Source organism: Perissodus microlepis, chromosome 17 (genome assembly GCF_051167445.1).
Source record: "Perissodus microlepis isolate ML-2025 ecotype Zambia chromosome 17, ASM5116744v1, whole genome shotgun sequence".
NCBI lineage: Eukaryota > Metazoa > Chordata > Actinopteri > Cichliformes > Cichlidae > Perissodus > Perissodus microlepis.
The window spans coordinates 9,691,083-9,710,328 of record NC_140477.1 but is presented as its reverse complement, the minus strand read 5'-3'; the positions used below and the strand labels follow the sequence as shown (position 1 = coordinate 9,710,328).

The following is a 19,246-nucleotide window of genomic DNA, read 5'->3' as shown; positions in this document are numbered from 1 at the left end:
CATTAACATAAAAAATGATTATCAAGATTATCATTATTTTAATATAGGACACACAGGAGAGGTGCAGGACAGAGCTTCTTCTCAAAATTTAAAAGCAAAGAGTTCATTATGATGATCACTGGGTTAAAAAAAAAGTTAATTTAAATATTTTGCTGCTGTCAATTGATATGACGACATGTCTCCAAAGGTAGGATAAGGAAAAGAGAGAAAGGTCACACAAACAAACTCCTCTTTGATCAAATGTGATTGTACTCCTTGTGATTTTCAGACTTAACCTTAAGGTGACAGAAAACAAAGACTGATTCAGTATTAAGGCACACTATTTTTGTATCCCCAGAAAACCTTTCCAAAACAGTGGCATGGTCCAATTTTCTTCGCAGGAGTTTGAAAATTGTCTTTACGTTGCTGTGAGCCAGAAAAGCAGCCACACACCAAAAAGCCTTGAACCCAAAAAAAAAAAAAAAAACACAAAGGGAAACTCACAGACTGCAAATCTAAACACTACAAAACACAGCAGCAATAAGCAAACTACTCTACTTTCTCACACACACAGAGCTCATTTCATCTTTAAGAAGTGACAGCACAATCATCCAGGGTGTGTTTTAGTACAGATTTGAGTGTTTTACACTTTACATTAACTGAGGTCAGATACACCCCAGCAACAAAAGAGGTTTTCATTCATTTTTCTTTCCATCACTCTTTTGGTATCTCGTGGTTTGTATATCAACTAAATACTGCCTTTGTTATTTCACATCTTCCTCTTTATCTCTTCCTGACTCTCTCTTTTGTCCCTGAAGGGCTTTATCTCATGTGATGCCTTCACCTCCTCCCCATCTAGTCTTCCTAAAAGCTTTCACTCAGCAATACTTCTCAGCCCTTCTCCCTTCCTTACCTGCGTCTCTTCCCCCCACTGCTGGAGGCAGGTTTCGGGGTCCTGGTGGAGACAATCTGACAGTGGACGGTGCCCAGCAGCAACATGAGCAAGATGGCTTCAAACACCTCGGTGGCCGGTATCCCATGAGGCTGCGGGATGGTCACATACAGGAATGCTGCAGCGACTGTGAGAAATATGAACAAACAGGATTCATTAGAGCAGAAACAGACATTAAATTAAAGTAACAGTAGCAGCTTGAAGACAAAACTGCAGGTCTACGCATTACATACAGCTTGTTTTAATCTACAAGTTTAACAAATGAGTAGAAAAACAGTCTGAATGTGACTCAAGTGAGCAAAAGCTCCTCTAATGTTAATGTTTTGCAACAGAAAAACACAACAACTCAAATATGCAAAAAGAACTGATGAGATTTAATATCTTCCCCTGGATTGGCCAACTGCTCTCCATCCCATCCCTCCATGTTACTATTTTATTTGTTGCTTCGCTGCTTGTCTCTTTCTTTTTTTTCCTCAGTGTATGCTCAACAATTTAAAAAAAAAAAAAAAAAAAAATCACTTGACACTTCAAGTTATTTTCATTGTAGTGTCAGCAAGAAGGCGTGTGGTGTTTTATGTGGTGTGTAGACGAGGTCGGCAGGAAGGGTGGAGGGAGAAATGAAAAACAACAGTGTTTTCTTCAGGGTAGAAAAGGTCAACGTGATGTAGGTGGTGGAAAATACCGTTCAGTGCTCGTGAAAGTGTTTGTGCAGAGAGAGCGAGTGAGCGTGTGCATCTGTCGGTGCAACCTGGAGGTGCTTCTTATAGAAGTCTGTGCATTTTAGGAAAAACATTATTTTACAAGCGCTTTGGCAGCTGTTCAAGCAGTTTGTGAACCTCGTTTTAAACTGAAGACTAAAGAAGAGGAATAAATTACCCTTATAGTCAGCTCCATGTCTTTATTCTGGGAGTCTGCTGGAGTACCTTTGCATGATTCACAGTTCAGAACATTTGTGTCTTATAAGAGGCCTTGGTTTATCCTCCATAACAGACTGTTGTAGCTCCTACCACTTTAAAACCACTTTCTTCTGATTGGCAGCCCTTCACAGGTTTTCAATAACAGAGAGCTGGGGCTTCTCTGTTCATGGCAAGAAATGTGTGTGCCTATTCTCCTGAACCATAGGTGTCACCACTCAGACAAAACTAGAGGCAAAGACTTTGAAAACATGAGACTTGTAGAGACTGGCAATCACTTGCAAACCTATTGGAGAATACACATTTTCTCTAGTAGCAGCAGATTGCCAGGGAGTCGTCCAAGTCTGTGCGACTGATACATAAGATGACCATATAAGGAGACATCTCCTCTGATGTTGTGCATATCCAAGAATAAAAAAAAAAATCAGGATTATTGTACATACACTAACCCCATTCTTTGAAAGTTTGGTCATGTTTAATATGATCAAATCTAAATGTAAGGAGCAAATATATGACAGGAGATAAAGAAAAAGCAATAGGTCACTCACTCAACAAATAATCAGGATTTATTTATTTGCACACCCACTACAGATGTTGAGAGTGTTCACCCTGACATCTTACTAAACAAACAACTCGTCCCACAGTTTACTTAGGAGTTGCATTTCCACTCCACTGAGAGCACCAAGATTGTGGGTTGTGAGAAAAGAAAAAAGAAACACACTCTCACACCAACCTTGCAGCAGATAGAGTGCCAGCAGTAAGAGGAAAATGGCCCTGGAGGTGACCTGGATCCACCATCTGTAAAAAAACGGGAAGAAGACGACTCGAACGATGCCCTTCCGGGTCAGTGACGTCCATGGACTCTCAGGTTTGGCCTTGGCAAACGCAGACCCTGAGGATAAGAAAACAGAAACACACACACACACACACACACACACACACTTTTAAGTTTAATGAGAGCTAATTAAAGCAAATGACTCTGCTGTGAGCAGAAAAGCACATCAGTTAATACATCCAGGAGTCACATTAGAGCTCAGCTAATCTTTTAATCTTCGCTTCTTCCTTTTTAGGCTCCCTCTCCCTCCTCATCTATCTTTTTTATCTCACCAGATCCCCCCGACTCCGTTTATCTTTTCCCTGCCTGCGTTTCTGTCTTGATTATGTCCCTAACCAAGGGGGATTAAACTGACTCTTCTGATGAATAATTGAAAATGTGATGAATATGAGACGGATGGATCGAGGCAGAAAGAAAGAGCGGGCATTAACAGCGACGGGAGGTTGGCACGGCCATGCTGCCCATCTCATGTTCACATGTGTGCCTTTTATGCACATGTGGAAATGTTGCAGTGGGTCTATCGGATTTTCCTTAAGCAGAAAGCCCCCGTTTTTTACCCCCTCACCTCTAACCAAGTCCACATCGATGAGATCTGGTTTAACGTGTCCCGTCTTCTTTGGCTTGTTCCTCAAGCCCTGCAGGGGGAGACAGACGCAGAGTGAGCGCCACACAAAGACTCAAAGAGACATCATTAATATGCAAATACTCACACAGGGATACACGCTGCTTGTGCACTTTATGCCTTCATAAACACACGTGTGGTCAGTGTCTGATGAGGCACACCGTGCACTCACACAGCTACGGCTTCTACTCTAAGAGTTTATGCATCTACACACATCAAGCAGATTTACATTTACAAGAATCCATTAATTTGTGGAAGACTGCATCTACACTTTAATGTTTATTTTGATTCTTGTGCTGTGGTGCAGCTTTTTTTGATGAATATACCCTCTCAGACCCTGAAGCCAGCCCTGTCATTACAAACTGTGTAATAGCTCTTACTCATTTTGACTGCTGTAGTTAAATATGGTGCTTTGTTCAGTTTATGACCCTGGGAATAACGCTCCCCTGTGGCATGCCAACTTCCTGTGCCAGCCTGTCACGTCCTCCTATGATGCATACGCTCCATTTGTGTGTGTGTGTGTGTGTGTGTCTATTTTTGTGTGTTATCTGTTAGCTCAGATAACAAACTGTACCGAAACATTATGAGTGACTATAAATTATAAAATTCACATGAATCTCTTGTTTGACCTTTCTGTCACAGAGGCAGCAAATTAACACAGCTCAAAGCTCCCTGTGTGCGCGTGTGTGTGCGCGTGTGTGTTTGTGTGCGCGTGTGCGTGTGTGAGAAAGATAGAGATTAAGTACAATGCCTGAATTAGTGTGTAAGCAGCCTGACAATAGTTTGGATTAAATTATTATGATCTATAAACACAGCCGAGGTCACAGTGCTGTGTACACATGTGTGCACGGCCTTTTTCTTGGCTCACCGTTGGGCTCCTTATGGCTTTACTCCAGCAGTTCTGACTAATTTCATGGAAAGCCACTCATCTCACAGCACCAATAACTGCATTTCTGTCATGGTCTTTAGGAAAGTTGAGGCTTGTAGTTTTTCAAACTTAGGACTCCACAAGTTTATGAAATATCCTCAGGCCTGTCTGAGGTGGCACTGAGGCTCCGATTTCCTGGGAAGAACCAGCCTGTTCACAGAAAAGGTGTCTGGAAACATGTTTGGAGACTCTTGAATACTCTTGCACGTTTCCACTTAACTCTAGTGAGTCTCTAGATTACTGTATCCTTTTACATCTTTCCTGGCAAGCACTCGTCTGTTTGGTTTTTCAGGGCTAGATTGTGCACATCGCAAAATCTCTGGAAACATTTTAGGAAGACGGCCGCAGAAGCTCCGATTACTCTACATCATAATTACTGCTGAAACATTAAACCTATTTTTAGTCAGTCACCAGATTCCTGCATCTTTTTCCACTTTTGTGGAGTCTCAGTTTTCTGGCAGCTTCTTTCCAAACGTAGCCATAATCCAGACATACTGCTAGAAAAAGCCCATAAGTTTAAAAATAAGGGAGGTATGGTGTTCATTGGTCTTTATATAACTATGTTCATGCAGTTCGGAAATGACAGGTAATCACTTTTCCTTCATACTGAATGTATTCCTCGTCTATACTTGCAGCTGGATCTAAGTTTGGGCTTTCTGAGTACAATTTTTAGTCTTGGTATCACCTGAAACCTGGTTTTCTATCAACACTAGTACTGTCCTTAAGTTCTTAAGTCCATTAAAATTCTGCACATTTCAATGTGAGACATATCCAAGAGTACTGTGAAATACCACATAAAGCGGTGCACCTGAATCTGCTCAGCTCATGCTAATATTTACATAGCAGCCAATCAAGTTCTGTTATCAGCGAATGGTCTGATATGGCGCCTCGGAGAAGGCTCTTATCTTTAAATAGCACTATTTACAAGCTAATATAGTGTGTGTGCGCGCGCATGTGTGTAAGAGAGTAAAGTAGATGCAGGTAGAGTCTTTACTGCAGCAGATTTACTGCAGCAGTAAAGTCCTTCACGAGCATCTCGCCTGGCCTCAGCTCACTTATCTCCATGCTGTGAAAAGCCTTTTATCTTCACAAGCTAAACATTCCTTCTGTGACTGACTGTGAAATATGTACAAAACAAAAGTTTATTTAAATCTAACATTTACAAACACTCTTTGCATTCAGTAATCACCACTTCTCTCACTGCTTTTCATCTGTTCTTTTGTTGCCGATGCTTGGCTGCATTTCAAGTTGTTTTTAGCCCTCAAACAGTAGTAACAGCAGTTTCCTGACTGCACAGCAGGGGGCAGCTTGGGTTCTTCTCCAGACATTTCTACTATTAACAAACTCATGCTAGGTTTGGTTAAGTTTAATAACCAACCCCAACTGAGAAGTCAAGTCTTTCTAATCCTAATTTTATTTTGTTAATAAGAGTTTACATTGTTTTAAAAAAAAAACAATTTCAGCTCCTGTATCTGATGTTTTATTGTGTATGAACAGACTGTGCTCATGAGTGACAAATGGCATTTATTTGTTTGTGTTGTAACAATAAGGCTTAACACCAATTAAATAAAATGGCATTGGTCTTTAAATCATTAAGTAATCCAAAAATACACTTTCTTTCCAGTTTGTAAATAAACTGCAGTTATGATCAGGGTTGTGATAAGAATAAAAGAGCAGTTCTCCTCTCTAGTGAGATAAGCTGTCGTCTTCTGCTAAAAATAGAATGAAGAGACTCGTCATAGTTTCTCTAGATTTATGATGCCGATTGGTTGAGTTTATATGAGCCAATAAACAGCATAATTAACACTTAACAGGAGGTAAAGCATCTTGTGTCAGTACCGCACTAAGATGCACTCTGTACTTCCTGCTGCAGCTGCAGACTCTGGGAAACCATTGCTTAACAGACATAAACCAAGGTCAGTGGTGTGCGCGTGCGTGCGTGTGTACTGAGCTGATTAAAAAGTCTGTTTCTCTAAGAAGTACTATATGAGGGATGGAGGGTGATAGAAGCACAGATCTGTCAGATAGCAAAACTCTCATCTGAGGCCGATTCATTGCATATGAAATTTTAATAACTCCTTCAATAAAAAAATAAAACTACAGGAAGTTTAAATGCAAGAAAACTTTTCCGATTTAAAAAAGGTCAAGAGATCAGAGGTTGAACTTCCTATGTTGGTATAGTAATTTCTGCACTAAGGTGTCATCTTTTGGTTGTTACGGTAACTGAGGTCACATGTGCACATTGCTACTGTGAACTAGATGTTGAGGATGCACATTGTTAGGTCTGTGATGAGAGAAACACACCACACTGACTGGTCACAGGAATGCAGCTGTGACCCTGAAAACTACGTGATAACAAACCAATAACCAATAAGAGTCTATTTTGTCTACAGCGTACAATGAGCAGACATGCACTGTGGGAAAACAGGAGGAACATCCTCCCTGCTGTGTACTCACCAGAGAAATAAACTGAAGAGAGGAAGAGAAAAAGATGATAGGAGAAGGAGGATGGAGGTGAAGTGAGGACAAATGGGCAGATGACACAGAGCCAGGAGGGCAGAAAGGAAAGAGTGAAAAGTAAACATAGGAAAAGAGGTGATGGCAGAATAAAAACTGAATAAAACTGCAGCGATAATGCAAAAGGAACCACAAGACATGAAGGATGAATAAGCAGAGACCAGAAGGAGAAAAACAGGAAAATGAAAAAAACCAAACCAAAACACGGAAGTGTGGAGGAAACAAACCTTTATTTCTCTCTGCTCCACTGATTTCTCCCATATCTGTTGGTCATAGGCGCCAATCTGGAAAAATTAAAACAAACTAGGTATTAATTATGAAATCCAGTGAAGAAACCAGCAGTAAACACAAACCTAGTACAAGCTTTAATCTTACAAGATGCTCTGCAGACTTTACAGAAAAAAGTAGTAATGATTGAAAACCACAACAGGTTTCTTTTACACACAACAAAGTTTCTGTTCTGATAAAGACTGCAGAGCAAATAAAGGTTAGTGGTCAGACCATCTTCCTCTGAACAATCAAACTTATGAATAAAGCTTGATCTACTTTCATTCTCTGCATGAAATCCGCCCTTCATCTGCTAGCTGCATCATCCCCATTACCTACAGCCTCATTATATCTCATAACAACAGGAAGCCTGCAGAGACACACGATTATGGTTAGAGCTTTGTTTTGTTTTGTGTGGGAGTTCAAGATTTCAGGTTCTTGCTTCACAACTGGAACTGTCACGGTCTCATAAAACTAGCTGGAATTTATTGAAAATACAACAGATATGGATGGATCTGAAAGTGAGCCATTAAAACACAGTAATTCAGACCCATAAGGAGAAATCCACTCCAGTAAGACGGGATTGTAAAGATGTCTGAACCTGGTGAATCTATGTTTTCTCCTCTAATTCTTTAAGAACTTTTGGTTTCAGCTGGTTGTATTTCAGTTATACTCCGATATAAAAGCAAGGTTGCCGAGCGCCTATGTCATTTTGTGGTTAAATCTCCATCTTTCACAAATAGTAACTATGTCACTCAGTTGTTAATGTGAATTTCTGTTTAATATGGATTTCTGGGCATGTAGAGAAGAATAGATTTGCCATTTATAGCAATTTATCAGTTAATATTTGCAGTATAACAAACGTTTCCTTGGTATCTGAATGCACTGAAGTCACGTTCAAGACACCAAGTGACTGAATGGTCACAGAACTAGTCTCCATCTTTATAGCAACCACTTCAGTTTTCTTGGTGTTGCTGTAGCATAGAGTCCCAAACAGAGGAGCAGTTCAGCCATTATGTTGGAGGATGAATTATTGCACTCTGAGCCATCTACCTTTAATAAAGTGCTGCTGTGCCCCGACTCTCAGTCTGCAGACTTTTTGGATGTTTTAATAACAGATAGAACTACAGCAAGTTAACAGGGATGTAAACACTTAATGCACTGAAATGTACAGATCACATAAAACCAGCAACAAGAACACATTACACCTACAGTACGTCCTGTCTGTTCTTTTCCTTGATTACCTCTTAACTGGAGTACAGCTAACAAAAACCCCTGATAGGATAATATGCACCAGCAGCTAGTATTTACCAATATTACACACAGGAGGAAGGGCAGGGCGAAATGAAGGGTGCACCACTTGTTACTGTCACAGGGATCAGAGGGATCAATAGATCTGCAGAGTGTTGGTGCGTGTCGAGGACTAATCGTGTTTATCAGGGTGTGCGTGAGGTCAGAGGAGTGGAAAGGCCATTATATGCTATTATGTGCCAAGCAATGTGGTCTGTGTGAGCCAAGCACAGCAGACACCAGAAAGAAAATATATCAGACAATGATAGAGAGTGCTGTTACTGTAAGAACAAGATATATATTTGTATCTGATCTGGGAACACAGATCAAAACAAACGCACTCCAAGGTCAGACTGCACCAATTTCACACCGACAGGGTTGCTGGTTTCTTATGTCACCTGCTTTTAGATTTCACAATTAGAAGATACAATTCTACTAGAGCTGCACTATTAAGCAGCTTCTTTTAAAAAAACAAAAAAAAAAACCCCATCTCCTGCTAGAGGTGTCAGCAGATCAGGTTCTTCTTGCGAGCTTATATGCCTCCATGGCATCGAGTCTGGGTCACCCCATGAGCACGCCAGTGGAAACTATGCATATTTAATGCAGTTTCATTAATGATGGATGGAGAGAGAGAGAAAGAGGTCAAAGACAACGAAGGAAGAGCACCAAGAGAGACTGAAACAGAGAGGAATCAATTTTAGGAACTCAAGAAGAGAAAGTGTGTGCCATGTAGTTACAAAAAAACAAAAACAAACCCTGTCTTATTACTAATATCACTTTACAAGTCCTCTAAAGTTATTTTTATTAACAAAACAACGATCACATTAGTGAAATGATTTGTTCTTTTATGTGGTGCAGACAGCACCTCAGTCTGGTGACATCTCCATGTCAACGATCACATATAGCAGTAAAAGATGTGGGTCAGGCAAGGTGTCACATCGTGGCCGTCCCACATAACAGGCACACTTTGACACCAGCTTCAGCACGTGCCTGTTGTGACACCGCCCTCCCGCAGGTCACACTATGGTACAACTATTGAGTACACATCAATCCCAAATTCTAATCAATTGGTTTTGTCTGGAGGTAGCTGGGTACTGTGAGGTTAATCATGCGGTTTCATGGACAGTTTTCAAATTATATTGTCCGGAACTAGCAGTCAGATTGTGATGCACTTGTTTCCTCTTTATGAAGAAGCAACATTTGATAATATTCTCTCTGTGTTTTACAGTGATACCAATCTTTAGAACCAGGGTGCTGCTCTGATCGCATCTATTCCAGAGGTTCCAGATGTGTTTAATGCTGTAAAGACTTGTTCAAATACAAACAAACTAATTCTTCTATCAAGTCTGCTGTTTTGATTATTTTAATATAAAATTTGTCAGTAAAAAGGTCATTTATTCGCTTTTCCAACCTTTGCTAATGAATTACCTTATAAAATGAATAAATCCTAATTACAAATGACAAATGTTTATTGATAATAAAGCAACAAGCCGGGCCAGACAACGCAGTCTCTGGAAAGGCCTCATTGAGGAGCAGTGGTTGTGAGCGTATTTTGAACAAAGTTTGTTGTTAATTTCTGATGTTTTCTTCGCCTTTACAACATCAGAGAGCTCATAACAGGTAGAAACAGCTAAGTGTGGAGGGAGGATGACAGTACACGACCGTACAGTGTTTTTATTTACCGGAGTAGCTCGGAATGGGAACTAAAAAAATTTGGAAGCTGGAATGAAAGGAATTTTCTGCCTAGGTTCCAAGTCTTAAAGTTAAGATAAACCGTCTCCAAAATATCCGTTTATTGATATTTATAATGACCTGGCCTTCTGTTATTGTGCTAAAAGTAGACCATAGCGAAGCAAGTTCAGTATTTCTAGTTTTATGGGCTAGAGATACTGAACTTGAGCTGACAAGACACCAGGACTAATTGTAAACATACATTTTACAATTCAAAATCAAGCAAGTTTAATGCATTACAAATAAGCATGGACAATAATAATAGAAAAACTTGAGAAATCTTTGGCTATGCAGCTATAATTACGTATCAACATACAAGTATGCAGATATGAGAAGGGAAAAAGTCTTTAATTGCGTGTTTTAAAGGGTCTGGCTGCACGCGAGCAAAACACAAAAGAATGACTTTATATTTTGAATTACAAACAATTCAGCTTTTTATAATTAAACTGCATTCATGAACAATAGCTGGCAGGCAAAAGGAAATCTTGACCTTGGCATTTTCTTGTTAAGCTGAAAGTCCAGGAAAACTGGCAGCTACCCACCGAGGCCAAATCGGTAAACATGGTGACAGATTAACAGACTGTACAGTGAGTGTGCAAAATCTACCTGCTGCTGAAGATCAATTAAAGCACCTCCAACAGCACTAAATTATAAACAGATAAAGGCAGACTTAAGGCCACCTTAATTTTTTCCTTCCCTGTCTCATTATAACTCTAACTAACTATAGGAAGGGAAAAAAAAGACCATTTTTTCAATGGGTGCAACTTGAGACAGTCTAATTTTAAACTCCTATTTAAACATTTATGACTTGGCAGACTCTTTGTCCGAGGCGACGTACAAATAAGGAAAGAATCCACGCTGGAGTGGACTGAGAAGCCTTTTAAGCAGGTGAATAAACACTCATCTCAGTGTTCAGCTTCATAAGCATATAACGAAGAACTTATACTTGAAGCTAGAATTGAGTATTACCTTTTACCACTGCTTTAAAACATTATAGATGCTTTTCAAAATAAATCCTTCATGTGTTATATAGTAAAAGGGTTGTGACTTATCGACTAGGGACAGATGAGGATCTTGAGGCTCCACCAGTAAGGTAAAACCAGCTGAGTTCTGGATGTCTGACTGACTGCATGACATTTAGACTGACAGCCAATTTTCCACTCCACTCGGCCCATTAAAACACACACACACACAGGAGAGGATGTTTGGAGCACATGTGGAGGACAGTCAGAGGACAAACATGACCAGACTACTAAGTAGGAAGATAAAAGTGGAAGGGGGATAGATAAGAGTGAAAGTTGGTATGGAAAGTGGAGGCACACGCACACACGCTCATCTGTTGTTACATCATAGAGTCGCGAGGTAACTGTGATTTGACAGAGAGGCATTTACAGCACTGTAAATCCTCTTATCACCACACTCACACACTGTTACATCACTATCTATTTACCTCATCAACCACTCATGATCAGCCAGCTGGTTTTGACCATTTTGGAAAAAACTGCTTTAATAAATCTCAAAATACTTAAATTCTCAGTTTTAATGTAAGGATTTGGACCAGGGAAGAACAAAAAACAAAAGAAAAAAAAAATCAAGGTTCAGCAATTTGACAAGCAAATCAAGAGCTGTGCCGCTGCAGCAATGCTGGAGTCGTCATGACAACAGAGAGGGACGATGCACCGAGGGGAGTCGGAGGAGGAGAGCGGAGTTACATAACTGCCTCTGCAATTGAGGGGGTATCAGAGACAAAGACAGATGCTGACTTTCAGAGGAATGTTGTTGACGTGAAGTTTAACATATTAACAGAAACGTCAGCCACGAATGATTTACACTCTTCAGTGCGCGATGTCGTCATTCATCCGTTGTCTGTTTGGGGTTTAGTCGGCTTAAAAATAAAGATTCAATATTTCTGCATTAACCATGCCTTCGAGGACTATCTCACATGATTTATCCCCTCATACCTATGAAGTATACCTATCCTATAAAGGCCTTAATTACTGTTCAACCGTAAACTTCAACTCTAGCGTCCAGAAACCACAACATTTCCCTTGGGAATTAGTGTACACCAAAAACAGAACAACAAAAGAGCAAACACGATTCCACATAAATGGTAATGTTGCTCTGTTTGTTGTGGGTTGCATGTGTAAACTGTTAACACGTTTGTCATATAAACTTTACAGGGGGACAACCTGTCAGTGGACATTATGTAACAATCCTGAACAGTGCAGCTTCAAATGAAATGGGCCGCTGAGCTTTAAGAGGGTTGGGTGAGTCCGCTACTAATGACAGGGCCGGGAGTTCAATTCCCAACTCAACTGCAGGTTTTGCAGAAGCCAGGTAAACAGTACTGTGCAAAAGACTTGAGCCTACCGTGTTTTCTTCATATTTTACCAGGAAAATGCAAAATAGGTGCAGTGATTTATTGAATGGCAATGCAAAAACAGAGTTTGCACTATTCTAACGAGTTTCATTCAAGTGGTTTTCATAGAGTCAGCAAAAGGGCATTCAAAGCTCTTTTTTTTGGTTCTCCATCAAGATGATCAAACACTGCTTCAATAATGTTAAAGTCTGGGCTCTGGGGAGGCCAATCCATGGTGTGGTATGGTATGCTTTTACTGTATTGGCACTTTGCTTGAGATCAAATACAGGTGAATCAAAATCTGACATTACTTCTCTCTGTTCATACTTCCAGCATATTTGAAGATTTTCAACACCAATGGCTAAAAAAAACAAAAACAAAAAAAACCCCTCAAAACCATGGCCAAGCCTTCACCTCCACTGTTTACAGATAGCTTTATATACTCACTGTTTAACCTCTCTGTATATACCGACAAGAACATCAATCAAAAATCTCAAATTTGGATTCATCACTCCACCAGACCTGTGGCCACTGAATTTCAGTCCAGTTGTGTAAATTCTCCCCATTTCCTTTCCCCAAGAATGGCCTCTTGACAGCGAACTTTCTACTCAGACCATTTCTAAAGAGGCTTGCGTCAACAGTAGATGGATCACCTGAAGGCCTAGATGCATCTTTCAGTTCCTGTGCCAGGTTTTTACTGATTTTTTTCCCCCCAGTTTCTTAAGTATATGACTTTCAGATACTGTTGATCTGCTGCAGACTCTCCCCCCCCTTTCTTTTAGGCCCCCCACTACTTGTTTTATGCTCCACTTGTTCCAGTTTTCTCAAACTTCAAAGACATGCTTAAACACCATGCTGAGATATGCCAAGTTTTCAGTCAATTGCTCTTTATTTTATCAACAAGGTGATTCCCAAACAAACACTTTTATGCCTGTCAAACTGTGTTATACTGTTTTTTTTGTTTTGTTTTTTCCATAGAGTCAGCAAAAGAAATGTATATACTACCGGGCTATCACAAAAACACATATGCAACATAGTACCTAATGATACAATGTAAAACGGGTTCTTTGCTAATGTGCCTGTTATGTGTAAACAACACTGGGTCATCCTTTGAGTTGGGTCTATTTTTATGCTTTAATGATTCATAGGTCAGTGCTAAGAGGCTCAAAAAACATTCCTCTGAACATTTGTCAAAAAGTCACCATCCTGGAAAACCATAAAAAAAAATCTATGAATAACCTACTATTATTAAGCACCCGATTGCCTGAGCTGTTGAGGGAAAATTATTTTATTTATTTATTTATTTTTTTAAAATCAAGATTTGCACCAAGATTAGACAAAACAAGCAACAATGAGGACGTCACCTTTCCAGCAGTAGCTTCACAGACTAAACTATTAACACTGCAAAAAAATAAATAAATAAAAAAATATTAAAAAAAAATATATATAATTGGCAAAGATTTAGTGATTCTCTGGATCAGAAAGCAAATCCCACACTAATTTTGCCCACCAGAGAGATAAAAGACAAGATTACAACGTGTAGCAGTCAAATTTATTTTAACAATGTGTGAAGCTGCTGACAGTGTAGTTTGTCAGATGTTTGTGTCAACTTTTCATCCAGTTTTTCCTCGTTCCTTCCAGTTTGAAAACATCTCTTCTCTCTGAGCCAGACTTTGGTGGTTAATCAGCGTGTGAGAGCTAACCACACCCAGCGTCCCACAAAGAGGGGAGGGATTTTTCCATCAGTGTGTCTCTAGGGCATCACTACTGTGTAAATATAGTAATACATTCAGCCCAGGTTCAAACACACACAAAAGATTGCAGCTACCACTAATAATTATCAACTTAAAATTAGTCTAAATAAATAGTGAAATCATACAATGCCACAGTCATAATAAAGTCTTAAAATTGTTCTGTGTATATTTAAGCTACAGTGATAAAAACATGAAGCTTCCACCTTCTAATAACCTCCAATAATCTCTTATTAAATAAGCGACTTTGTACAAGAAGAAGAAATCTGTAAAGGGGCAAAAACAAAAGAAACAAACTAAAGAAAAGAATCAGCAAAAATAAAAACATTTAAAAAGAAGTTTTTCGTGGTGTCCACGAACCCCTGAGATGTGCGACTACAACAACAGCTCTCCCTGTAGTCTGTGTGTAAGGTTTATTTTCTGCTCAGACAGATGTGTACGTGCATGTGTGTGTCAGATAGGAAAACTTTAATTTGGCTGCCAGAAACACATGAAGGACATTTCAAAAGAACAATATGCTTGTTAGATTTGTATTGTTGGATTGTCATTTATGCCTAGAAAGATATATTTATATATTCTTAGAAGTATATAACCATTTGTAGATTGATAGAATGTCTCATCCTTGGAGGTCTGTAACAACTGTGTAGCATGAAGAGGGGAGTGCGTTCACTCCTCTTCAGAGGGTTCTGGCATAGATCACACACCTAGGAGAGGTCGTGTCTTCTCTTGCTGATATATGGTATAGCAAACACACGTATATCTGTTTAAGTGTAAGAGCCTTTTGTTCAGATGGACCGCTAGACTCCTGGCACCAGCTTTGGGGAGTCTTCACAGGGTCACATCTTGACCCCCCCCACACACACACACGGTATTCTTTGTCCACATGTATACCTATATGAAACGTCATATGTTAATGAACCTATGCATATTCATGTAACCACAATAAAAGGAGTGCTATGGGGAACCTGGCTGAGAGTCTGACGGAGGTCAAGTGGGTGGAACGACACTTGGCTCCAGGCAGGTCTCCCTCATGCATGAGTAACACAAAGAACTTTGCCTACTTGTGTCTTGCTTTTTGCTGTGTAGTAAATTGTCTTGAACGTTCCAGCGAATAGGTTTATGCTACAAACCTATCAATGCTTCTTTTTTTTTTTGCTTTGGGACAAATGAAGGAAACGAAATGAAGATTATCATTACTTAAGAAGGTGATTTTCCAACCCAACTTAACAAATGCCGTTATTTATTTAGCAAAAACTAAGCCAAGATGCAGAAGCAGTATGTGGAAAAACTAAGTACAATCTATGATGCAAAAACCAGTAGTATCACCTTCAGCAGTGATAACTTGAAGTCAATCTTTTCTGTATGACTTTTGATGAATTTTGGCCCGCTCTTCTTCACAGTCCGAACTTTAACTGCGTCATTGCGTTACCTTGCTTCTTTTCTCTTTCAGCTGTTCTTGGGATCATCTTCCTGTTGCAGGACCCAATTCTGACCCAAGCTTGTTAGACAGACGAATACTTTGGTATACAGAGGAGTTCATGGTCGACTCAAAGACTGCAAGGTGCTGAGGTCCTGTGGCTGCAAAACCCCAAATCATCCCCCCCACACCACCGTGCTTCGCAGCTGGTAAGAGGCGTTTGTGCTGAAATGCTGGGTTTGGTTTTCCCCAAACATAGTGCTGTACATTATGGGCTCATCTGTTCAAAGGACATTGTTTCAGAAGTCTCATGATTTTTTCAGATGAAACTTTGCAAACCTAAGCTATGCTATCATGTTCTTTTTACAGAGGACAAGCTTTTTTGCAGTAGCTGCCATTCCAAACTCAGTGACTTGTTCTTTTTTAAAATATTGTACTGTCATGAACTTTAACATTTAGCCTCCTAACCGAGGCCTGCAGAGGCCAAGATGGAGCTCTTGGGTTTTAAACATTGCACAGTGTAACCTCAGGGTGAATCTGCTGGAACAAGCTGGAGTCTCGGATGTTTTCCACTTGTGAATAATCTTTCTCAATGCACAGTGATGGGCTTGGAATTGTTTTGGAAATGGCCTTATAACCACAGCAACAATCACTTGAGATCATTGCTGATGTCCTCCTCTGTGTTATGTTAACAGACAGCAGACAAACAATTAAAACTACTTCTGCTTTTACAGATTTGCTGATGATAACTTAATCAGGTGTATTTGACTTAGCATAATAACGGCTACTTACCCTCTTAATTCCTATGCAAACAGTGAGGGTGAACTTAGTTTTTCACACACTTTCTGCATTTTGGCTCAATACACCATGCCATTATTTACCAAGTCATGCCTAGTTTCAGAACCCAGTAAAGGTCAGATGATTTTTATTATATTCTGAGATGTAAACGTCCAAGGAGTTGCACCAAGAAACTACAACAGGGAAGCGACAAGATAGTCCACAAAAATTCTCATCTCCTAAATATAGACCTGTGACTGCTATGTGTGGTCACAGTGAATCTTCACACGAGACTTTCTGATCTCGAGAAGTCAACAACAAACACCCTCCAAAAATACACACTGTGTCACATCTCAAAATACACACACGCAAGCTACAATTAAATTTGTTACAGTTAAACATTTTCAGCTCAAACATAAACCAACATGCATGGGACATTTAAAATGTTCAAGACATTTAAAGCTGAATAATTTCTACATGGAACCGCTTTCTATCTGTTAACAACAAACAAACTGTCAGCGAGAAAAAGTAAGTATGGCTGGCGCTGTGGCCGATATAGCCTGCTCCGGTGCATGTGCCTTCACTGTGATATGGGCTTGGCATGGCACGGCAGTGAGGAAAAGAACAGACTCGACACAAACAAGGCACTGAGTCTATTTACAGCTGGTCTCCCAGCACAGCAGTCAGAAATACACTGTGACTCTGACATAAGCCTGAAGGGTTTAGAGGCCGAAGAGCCCGAGTTGTGAAACACACCTTAACAGACCGGTTCCAATCTCGAACTTTCTCTGCAACATAAAATGTAACTTCATGTGAATACACTGAATAAGCTTTGTGAGACTCAACTGTTACTGGACCCTGTCTTTTATTGCATTGTGAACCATTTTTGCAGTTTTACACATTTAAAAATAGGCAAAAATATAGCACAAAAAACTAAACCAAATAAAACAAAACACACCTGGCAAGCATAAATGTGCACTTTTATATCATCCTGGCTGAATTTAATCAGATTTATGGAGCTCACAGCATTAAAAAAAGGAAACATTTAAAGAATTTAACACCAATGTGTCCTTGGATTAATTCACCTTGCAGGCTGAATACTATAAATATCTCTCAGCGATTTCTTTAGAAGAAAGTAGCTTTACTGAAAACAGCCCAAATCTAAATCTGACTTGTTTGTTGACGTTTTAACTATACTGTGATGGATCAGAAATGTCAAACATCTACAATGAAACTGCAGAATCTGCAGTGCTAAAAGCCATCAGAGGCAAGTGAACAAATACATTTTTTGATCATCTGTGTCAAAAAAGCCAATCTTTTCACTTGGAAACAACAAATTATTCAACTGTGTGAAGCTGGATCTGAGAAGTATGAATCTTCCCTGAGGGCAGAGAAGATTTGATTGGCAAGATTTCAGGCGGTTACATAATGCTGCTGATATCAAACCCTTTCCTGACAAGCTAGACATTATAATAAGGTGCAGTGGACCTTTCTATGCCTCTCAAGACTCATCTATGGTGTGCTGTTGTCCAATTTACAGAACACTTAAGAGATTTAACCCTCTCAGGCTCAAATTAAACTTTTTGTTGCTAATGTACAACCAAGTCCTGCAGTGGTACTTCTGAGTAAAAAAAACTCATAAAATATGTATGTGGGGTAATCAGGTTGTTAGTTTTTAACTGTTGCAAATGGGCAACGCCTGCCTTGAGAGGGTTAATGCAGACAAATGAAACAGTCTCTTGTGAGACACTGAAATCCTGGTCACGGCTTGCAGAAAAGTTAAACCTAATCTCTTGTGCGTTTTCTCACTCAGTTGAGAAAATAAACAACCACTAAACTTGTCTAAATGAGACACGCTAGATAAAGAAGTCCCCTGAGGACAGGTGTGAGGGCACTAAAGAAAAAGGTTTAGTCATTCGTGACTCAGCGGCTGTCGCCACTGGTGTGCCTTTGCCCAGACAAGCTTTGCTAGACACACAAAACACAGACGTATGATGAACAAATACCCAAGAAATGCATTGAGCTTAATGCTTTTTTAAAGAAAACATTCTCCGTTTAACTCAGATTAATCAGCTAATGCCAAGACAACGGTTTGAAAACAACCCAAGTAGGGTTTGTGCAATCTTTACCGTTTCCTATATTTAAGAAACAAAATAAAGAATTTAACTTAAAGTAATAAAACAACATTTTTAAAAATGATTAAAAATTTATATATTGACACATACAAGTGTTTTCAATGTTGTTCTTTCATTAAAGTTACTTCTGATGGGTCATATTCTGTGAGCTCTCATTCCAGCTTCTGATCTCTACATCTGGCAGGTGTGAGCAGAAAGAGAAAAAGGCAGAAGAAAAAAAGGCCAGCAGTGAGGGCAGAGAAAAGAAAAACAGGCAGTCAGGTTTGTGAGAGCAGATGAGTGTGTAAGCTGAGAGCTGCAGGGGGACCAGCGCTGGAGTCCAACAGAGGATCTGATATCTGAGACTATGGAACAACAGGACACACAACACCAGCCGGGCTGAAGGCGCTGCTGAACGGCTCGACCCCAATGTCGCTGCTGACAGCAGCAAGGAAGTCATTATCAAAATGGTTTACTGAAGGAGTCTGCTCGCTTCAGTGTCAGAAGTCTTGTAAAACTATCTTTATTTCTTTTTTAAAAAGAGAAATTAAATGATTTAGCGACTTCTCCCTCAGTGTGCCACAGAGCAAGAACAATGTATGATCGCCTACTGAGTATATACATATACTGCAGTCTGTATGTATGCTAGGAAAGTAAGAAATCACTGCAGCAAAAGGAGCAAATATGTCTTAATTAACAGTGTTTTACTGGGTCAGAGTCAGGATGACTGCAAATACAAGCAAAACTGGTCAGCGTTACCAGATCTCTGTGCATTTCTCTGTAAAAGATGATC

General features: G+C 39.8%; 1 protein-coding gene across 3 annotated transcripts in view; it reads right to left on the bottom strand.

Moving 5' to 3' along the window:
• The window catches only part of LOC146369212 (protein PHTF2), a 56,722-nt gene that overhangs the window by 14,614 nt on the left and 22,862 nt on the right, over positions 1 to 19,246 (bottom strand). For all 3 annotated transcript variants that reach the window (XM_084910552.1, XM_084910554.1, XM_084910553.1), the window contains 4 exons: positions 6,975 to 7,031; positions 3,246 to 3,315; positions 2,579 to 2,737; positions 893 to 1,058 (listed from right to left, as the gene is read on the bottom strand). In XM_084910552.1, the coding sequence (XP_084766678.1) occupies positions 893 to 1,058; positions 2,579 to 2,737; positions 3,246 to 3,315; positions 6,975 to 7,031 (452 nt within the window). The remainder of the gene's footprint in view (positions 1 to 892; positions 1,059 to 2,578; positions 2,738 to 3,245; positions 3,316 to 6,974; positions 7,032 to 19,246) is intronic.